Genomic DNA, 8,948 nt, shown 5'->3' on the forward strand with positions numbered 1-8,948 from the left:
AGCAGCACAGACGATGAAATAGTTGTCATAATTGGAAAATGGCTCACCACATCATCGTCAAGAATAGAAAAAAATAATATAAATTATATATATTTTATATTGTGCATATTATAATCAGTTAAATATTAATAAAGACATATTAATTTTAAAAGATATTGTGAAAATTATTGTTTTTTAAATAGTAAAATTTTCCTTTTTAATATCCTAGATATATTTCATTCTATATATTTGTATGATAAATATTATTTAGATTCAAATGATATAAGAATAATATTCCTAAGATATTAATAGATACCAAACTGAGAGTGTAGTAATATCCAATAGATATGTATCTAATATAAAAGTTAAGATATCCAGGGGATATTGCACTTATTAAATAAATATTTGATTTATGATATCTACATAATACAACAGTAAATATATTGCTGAAATAAAATATTTTAAATATACAATATATAAACAATTTTGGTTCATAAGACATACATACAATAAACAAGAGATATCAAAAATGTTTATAGGGAGTTAATTGATATATTTCACAGATATATATATATTTTAATGGGAATATTATTTTGATATATCTACAATATTTTTATGCTATATGTGGGATGCTGTATCCCCTTCTCTTTCCACGAGGAGAGCTCGGTTGGCATCAACGCTTGCTACAAGAGGGCCCTCGCCTAACCCCTGTTCGCAATCGGAACAGTATCAGGGAGTATACTAGCTATCGTCTTGCTATTCGTTACAATGGCAACAACGACACGATCCACGTTACTAAGAGTTTATTACATAATGGTCGATTTCTGTTTCAACAGTTTGTGGGTGATCATTACCTTCGAATGGAAGCGAACAACTTGCAGTACATTAGATGGCATCAAGCTGAGCTTTTTGCCGAATCGTATCAGGGACTTGTGGATCACATCAACCAACAGCTCCAACTAGACGCACCCGTGGCGGGCGTCGGCCGTAGGATGATTTTGCCATCGTCTTTCACAGGCGGTCCCCGTTTCATGAAACAGTGTTATCATGACGCGATGGCAATTGTGTGTAAGTGTGGAAAGCCTAATCTTTTTATTACATTTACGTGTAATCCTAGCTGGCCGGAGATCTCACAAAATCTACCAAGATGGGCAACGGCAAGCGACAGACCGGACCTGGTGTCCAGAGTGTTCAATGCGAAACTCAAGCAGCTGATGCGCGACATAACGGTGAACAATATATTTGGTAATGTCGATGCATATGTTTATACTGTCGAGTTTCAGAAACGAGGACTGCCACACGCCCACATACTGATCATTCTGAGCGAGGGTAGCAAGTTGCTAACCGCCGACGACGTCGACAATGTAGTGTACGCCTTCTTGCCAGACCCGGTGACTGAGCCGCGTCTATTCGATTGTGTGACGAGACACATGATACACGGGCCGTGTGGCACGCTGAACCCAAACAGCCCATGCATGGTGGACAACAGTTGTTCAAAGAAGTTTCCAAAAGAATACAGCGAAGAGACTGTATACATTGCTGACGGTGGTTACCCAAAGTACTGTCGGCCAAACAACGGACCTGTGGCCAGGGTTAGAAATCAAGAGGTCAGCAATGAGTTTGTCGTGCCTTACAATCCGTACCTGTTAGCAAAATACGATGCACACATTAACGTAGAGGTATGCTCTACTGTGAAGAGTGTTCAGTATTTGTATAAATACGTATATAAAGGGCACGATGCTGCGACCATGGAAGTATGGAACGGAAATGAAATAGACAGGTATGTTATCAAAATGCATTTTTCTATAACTCAACACATTATATTCTTTCAACTATAGCATTTGTAAAGTTTTTTTGCATAGACTTTTAAACACAACATAGAACAGCAGTACTTTGTAAATTAGAAATTTCATATATATGTTATTCGTTTGTTTCATTTGACAAGCATTTCTCTGTTCACACTACAATAACTTAACACTACAGTAATTGTCCACTAACAGTATATCATTAAGAAATTGATTACATCATGTTATTAACTTTTATAAATTAAAAAAATAAATTAGATTTTTGAAAGCCATTTAACACTTATTAGACTAAGTCTTAATGTCTTCAGTTATGTATAGAATATAATTAAAATACAAAAAAAAAAAAATAGGAAATTATAATATATATATTATATACTACTATAACCACTTTATATATATGAATATATATGAATAGATTGACTGTTTTGAAAGTTCTGTATTATTTTTGTGAACCTTAACTACACTTGTGTTAAACTATAGGTGGTGTGTAACCACAACACATTTATTTCAAATTCCTTTTTTTATATATTCATGTTCTATTGGTACCAATTATAGAAATATTAATATATATTGTTATATTAATCCAAAAAATGAAAAAACCAACAAAAACAACATTTATCGCATTCTTCTTTATTAGCATTGCAATAGTGTTACACTATACTTAATATACTATACATAAATACATTTATTATACATACATCACAAACAATAGTATTACAACATTTTACTTACGACAACATTTCATATATGTACAATAATATGTAATAATGAGATTTTAAATATCTATTGTTTTTTTTTGTACAACTTTATGTTTTAAAAATATTTTTCATACATAGATACATAAATGTTGTTTTCAGTTACATAAATTCGAGGTACGTCAGCCCACCAGAAGCCGTCTGGAGGTTGTTTGCGTATAAACTACACGACATCAGTCACACGGTAGTTAGACTTCCGGTGCACCTAGAAAACTACCACAACGTGTACTTTGCGCGTGGACAGGAACTACAGGGGGTACAAAACAACGCCCTACCTCGAACAAAACTCACGGCGTTCTTCGCGCTCAACGAGAGAAACGTTGATGCCAGACAGTATCTTTACCACGAGATACCGACACATTACACTTGGCAAGCATCGTCAAAAGAGTGGAGACTGCGGCGAATACAGGCACCTCGCGAGACGTTATCTCGAATGTACGTCGTCAACCCACTGGATAGAGACCGTTTTCATCTACGATTGCTACTCTTGCACAGAAGAGGCCCGCGGTCTTTCCGAGACTTGAAGACGGTAAACGGGGTAGTGCATGCCACATACGCGGCCGCCGCCGTTGCGTTGGGATTGTTGGAAGACGACGAAGCGTGGCGGGCGTGTATGACAGAATCATCGGCGTTGGACACAGCCACTCAACTGCGTTATCTATACGTCACGATACTATTGTTTTGCCACCCCGCGGACCCCGCGGACCTGTACCGGCGGTTTGAAGTCAACATGATGGAAGACTTCAATCGGCGCTTCCAAAACGTCGACCGCGCTAGGGCGGCGTGTCTCAAAGCAATCAGAGACCTACTTCGTGCACGCGGAAAATCACTCGACGACTACGGTCTACCCAGTCCAGACGAAGATCTACTGGAACCGGATCAAGACGACCCAATGTTCGGTGCAATAGACGCGGCCGTTGCCTGGCAACAGCGATTGCGCGAATTGAACGACGAACAACGAACGGTGTACGATCGAGTGATGGCGGCCATCGATGACAACCGCAACGTTCAGAAAATGTTCTACGTCGACGGGCCAGGAGGAACGGGAAAAACGACGCTATACGGATGCCTAATATCGTCGCTTCGTAACAGACAACAAACGGTGTTGAGCGTGGCATACACCGGGATCGCCGCATCCCTCATGGAGGGCGGCATGACGGTGCACTCGACTTTCGGATTGCCATTGGGAACGCTGACCGAACAATCTACTTCGAGTATCACCATGCAGTCTTTGCGCGCGCAAAGGATACGTGAAGCTTCGCTGATTGTCTGGGACGAAGCGCCCATGTCCCCGGGCCTACAATTCACGGTGGTCGATCGCTTGCTCAAGGACATCATGGGATCGGCACTACCGTTTGGTGGTAAACCAATACTGTTAGCTGGCGACTTCAGGCAGATATTGCCCGTCGTTCGCCGGGGGAACAGGAGCTCCATCGTCATGTTATCTATCAAACGCCACTCATTGTGGAGAGAGTTTGAACAGTTTCGGCTGACCCGGAACATGCGCGCCGACAACGACGCCGACTTCGCTGCTTGGCTACTTCGGCTCGGTAACGGTCAACTGCCGTCGGTCGACGGTATTCCAGACACTGTCGACATCCCACCGCAACTGGTTTGCGACGTTGTGGATTTGACCGATTTTGTCTATCCGCAGCGAATGTCGTTGGCCAACGTCGACGAGTTCGCTCGGAGAATCATACTGTGTCCCCGCAACGAGGAATGCCATCAAATAAATTCAACAGTGCTACGTCGCGTCACGGGCGCCCAAAGGACGTACTCATCCATAGACACAGTTGTGATCGACGACGCCGACGAAGCGGCAAACTACCCGACAGAGTACCTCAACTCTCTGCATCCGAACGGGCTACCGCCGTACAAGTTGACGCTTAGAGTCGGTTCGATCGTCATGTTACTGAGAAACATTGATCCGAAAAGACAACTTTGCAACGGGACGAGGTTGGTGGTCACTGAACTGCGGCCACACAACTTCAAGGCGAGGAAGTTGTCCAGCGCCGACGACGGGCAGGACGACATCATCTTACCCGCCGTTGCGTTGACTTCCGGTGAGGAAGACGATTTGCCTTTTCAAATGAAGCGGATTCAATTTCCGGTACGGTTGTCGTTTGCCATGACAATCAACAAGTCTCAGGGTCAAACGTTCGACAGAGTCGGTTTGCTCCTGCCGTCACCCGCCTTCAGCCACGGACAGCTGTACGTTGCGTTTTCAAGAGTGAGGGACGCGCAATCCGTCACTTCGAGTCGGCATGCACTGCGATGGAAATGGTCGATTTGTCACCAAGAATATCGTGTACGCAGAAGTACTCTGACGCGATTACAGGTACCTATATAATTAATGTAATTATACAATGTTCACCTGAGGGGAAATATATGATCCCAAGGGGTCTATGTGATCCCAAAGGGTCTATGTGATCCTAGAGGGGGTCTATGTGACCCCCCAGGGGGTCTATGTGATCCCCCAGGGGTCGACCTCCCCCGGGGTCTTTGTGACCTCCCCCGGGGTCTTTGTGACCTCCCCCAGGGTCTTTGTGACCCCCCCCCCCGGGTCTTTGTGACCCGCCTGGGGTCTTTGTGACTCTGTGCGGAGAGAAAGTTTGACAACCTCCACGTGGTCTCTCTGGATGCGATTACACTCAACGGTGTATTCGTAACTAATGTCAAACGTTTGGTTAAAATTTTTGAAAAAAAAATAACTAGGTTACTTAGGGCCTAGATTTTTGTATGTATTATTCTATTCTATAAAACACACGTAAAGTGTTGTGTGTATTCAACCTGTTATTGTTAAGTATATCCATATCATAAAATTACCATTGGATTTGTTATTTAAAGATGCATCTAATAATAATCAAAATATCTGTTAATTTATTTACACTTAGACTACGACATCAGTACCATATAATATGATTTGTAACAATTCCTTTGTGTATAATAATTTAATTTGTATTTTTTTTTTTATATAACCAACACACTTAATATACATCTTCTTTATAGGTAATAACTTTTAAAAGCACAATTTTATATGTACAATTCTATAAATGTATAATATGAATTTTATATGTTATGTAAGCTTTTATGAACAATTTTAAAACACAATTCAACATGACGTAATAAATTGAATTATATAAATTTGTACTATTACAACAACTAATTAGTTGTTAATTTATTTACTCTCGGGCACGGGACTAGAATTTTTTTTCCTGAGGTTGAAAGAGTGGAGCAAATATTTTTTTTTTTTACTTGAGCTAATGTTTTTTCAACAGATACTGAGGATATATTTTAAATAAAATATAAATATTTTCTTTTTTTTTTATTTATGAGCTATATTATAGGTAGTACACGCGTTTTTATATTGTATGCTCTAAAAGTCTAAACAGATAATATGTACTAACTTTTGAATAGTTAAAAATGTTTTAAGAATAATGCCAAATATTTTTTATGTGCTTACGTAAGAAAATGTTTAATCACACGCCTTCAACAACTACTTTCATAATGAATAATGATGTACAAAAATGATAATATCTTTATGATTAATATTACATACCTTTGTGAATGAATAATTATGTTTCGTTTACTAACCTACATTTCATACATTTCTTAAATATAAACTAAAGTAATTGTGTTCAGTAATGAACAGATGAATTTGTTTGATTCATTTTCAATGCAATGATTTGGGATACATTTGTTTGTTTATTTTCATCCAGTAATTCATATTCATTAATACTCAACATAAATAAATGAAAGATTTTTTCTTATTTAACAAATTTCAAAACATATTTTAGACAATTAATAAATTCAATTTATTCCTCAATTTTTTAGTACTAACAAATATATTAAATAAGCTAATTATTGATATTTTACACAATACCTGTTTATGCACTATACAGTAAATGATTGAATCTTATTAAAAAAAAAAAAAAAAGTAAACAAAACTGTATAAGCTAAGTAACATTTATTGGTGTTCAGTTTGTATTTTTTTTTTTTTTTATACATTATACATAATGTGTTGTTTGTATTTAACTACCAACTATTGTTACATGCCTATACCATAAAATTAACATTGAATTTGTTATAAGTAACATTATTTTTTATATCATTTATATATGTAATAATTGTGTAATATATAAAAATGTATTAAATAAAAAAAAATACCTGGTCATTTATAAATTTATATATATATATATATATATATATATACGTATACAATGCTATGAGTATTTTTTAAACACAATTTTTAATGCAAGAACATTCTAAATAGTTGTAGTAATTCACATTATACTATATCAGTAATGTGTAATAATTCTATTTATCAGTTTTAGGTCCATTACTATTTTTTTCTTATTTTTAATTAAAAGAGCAAAGATGTTCACACAGATTTCTACCACTCATTATTTACATTCAACTGTAGTGTGATTGACATAACTTTTTTACCACAAACACTTCATCGCAATATTCTTATGGAATATTTCACCAATACCAAATTACATAATACATATTTTAAAATTCACCATTTAAATACAGATATATTACACATTATGTTATTGTATCTGTGTATAATCTGTTGTATATCTCAGATACAAGCAAGAAACTAATATATTAAAAGAACAAGAAAACAATTTCAAAAAAAAAAGTTTTTATTCATCTGAAAACCATAAAATAAAATATTAAATACCTATCTAACAAAACATGAAATTCAAAGAATATTGTCCAACTGAAACTTACGGTTTGCATTTGATTCCTCCGTTTCTTCTTGGGTATTCTACAATTCATAAGATTGTTATGATTAGTTTCTTCACAAGCAAATATTAGAAATGTATAATTAATGTACTTACAACGGAATTGACAGTCACCATTGAAATTTGTTCGGTCACATCATCGATGGTGACGTCTTTTTGGGTGTTGGTTGTTGTTTTATTGTTCGGCTTCTGTGGAGTGGGTGGGTCTAAAAAAATGATAACAATTAATAATAGAATACGCAATAAATGATCGTGGTACAACATAACATACACTCACCCGGGCAATCCCTGACAATGTGTCCGCTTTTTCGACACCTAAAACACCCTGAAACACAAATTAGGCGATACACCTTTTAGTATTAGTCTAGAATTTGTATTTTGTATACATCTACTTACGACGTTTTTCTTTTTTTTTTTGGTAACGCTTCCGGACCCCGCCGGAAGCGTTACCTTTAGATTTCTTTGGATGGCTGTGGTATACAGGTGCATTGTACACCTGTATACCACTCGCCATGTATTGATGAACCTGTTGTAATTTCATTCTAAAAATCAACAATAAAATAAATTAATATTAAAAATTAGTGATTTTTGCGACAATAGTGTCACTGTTGGGTCGTGACTGGTCGGCTATATGTAAAATTAATTATCAAAATGTCACGAGGCGGTTATGAGTTAACGAATACAATTTTTTACCTAAACACTTTGGCCATGCACCAAAAACAAAATTAGACACGTGGCCAACAGTAATCGATAATATTGAGTTTTTCCGCACACAGTATTCTACAGACGTGTTAGGTGGTTCAGTTAAAGGAGCCCACAACACAAAAAAAAAATTATTTAAATTATTTTTAAATGTTAAATTATTGTAACTGTGACTATATGAAATGATTTGGTGAAAATCCGATGTAAAAAAAATTATTACTTAAAGAGATATTAAGAAATATAAAATAGCCGCGTGACGTCATTGGGCCCTACTCATCGTAATTGCCTATCTTATACGTGTAAAAGTTCCTTGCTTCTCACAACGATTTACCCTCCTAAACATTTTATTTTTGAAATTTAATTTACGTATAAATGTTTGGTCTTATGTGTTTAAGACGACGCAAGAATCAGAATTTCTATAAATTTCTGAAAGCGGTTGAATATATTATTTTTATTGATTTGATTTTGGTTATTTATTTTTGTTTTAGGATTTAAAATGGATGGCAGCTGAAACAAATACACAATGAAGAAGATAATAATATTGTATTTTTAATCAATAATATTGTATTTGTTGGGCGAAAAAACTTGAAAAATTAATACAAGGCTCCTGATATAGGTAGTCTGCTATCCGAAATGATGACCTGAAATGAAGAATGAATTATGCTAACAGATAGGTAAATAAAAAATAATAGTATTTTATGGATAATGTTCCTGTATGTATTTTTGTATAGGTGAAATTTTGGTTTAGCGGCCCTTCGGAAAGGTTTAACGAAAAAATCGAGTACACTGTCGAAAAGCTTATAACATTTTGAAGTTTTTTTGAAATTTGCACTCACCTGCCTTAAAAAAATTGATGCTGGATAAAACTGAAATTTTTTAAAATTTCAACATTTTAAAGTTATAAAAATGTGTGTTATTTTTTTTTACCCAAAATCATGTGAGATCTTGTAAATATG

At 36.0% G+C, this 8,948-nt stretch overlaps 1 protein-coding gene across 1 annotated transcript; it reads left to right on the forward strand.

Moving 5' to 3' along the window:
• Window positions 1-608: 608 nt before the first annotated feature.
• Window positions 609-4,889, forward strand: LOC103308275. Its single transcript, XM_008181376.1, has 2 exons — window positions 609-1,759; window positions 2,621-4,889. The coding sequence occupies exons 1-2, from the start codon at window positions 609-611 to the stop codon at window positions 4,887-4,889; spliced, it is 3,420 nt and encodes a 1,139-aa protein (XP_008179598.1).
• Window positions 4,890-8,948: the final 4,059 nt, after the last annotated feature.

The sequence above is a fragment of the Acyrthosiphon pisum genome, unplaced genomic scaffold, assembly GCF_005508785.2.
Source record: "Acyrthosiphon pisum isolate AL4f unplaced genomic scaffold, pea_aphid_22Mar2018_4r6ur Scaffold_21645;HRSCAF=24476, whole genome shotgun sequence".
Lineage (NCBI taxonomy): Eukaryota > Metazoa > Arthropoda > Insecta > Hemiptera > Aphididae > Acyrthosiphon > Acyrthosiphon pisum.

Excerpts from the sequence above, each read along its gene's own strand:
- LOC103308275 (XM_008181376.1), top strand. The coding sequence starts at position 609 with ATGCTGTATCCCCTTCTCTTTCCACGAGGAGAGCTCGGTTGGCATCAA. Across the intron at positions 1,760-2,620 it reads AACGGAAATGAAATAGACAG|ATACATAAATGTTGTTTTCA; the intron begins GTATGTTATCAA and ends TTTCATACATAG.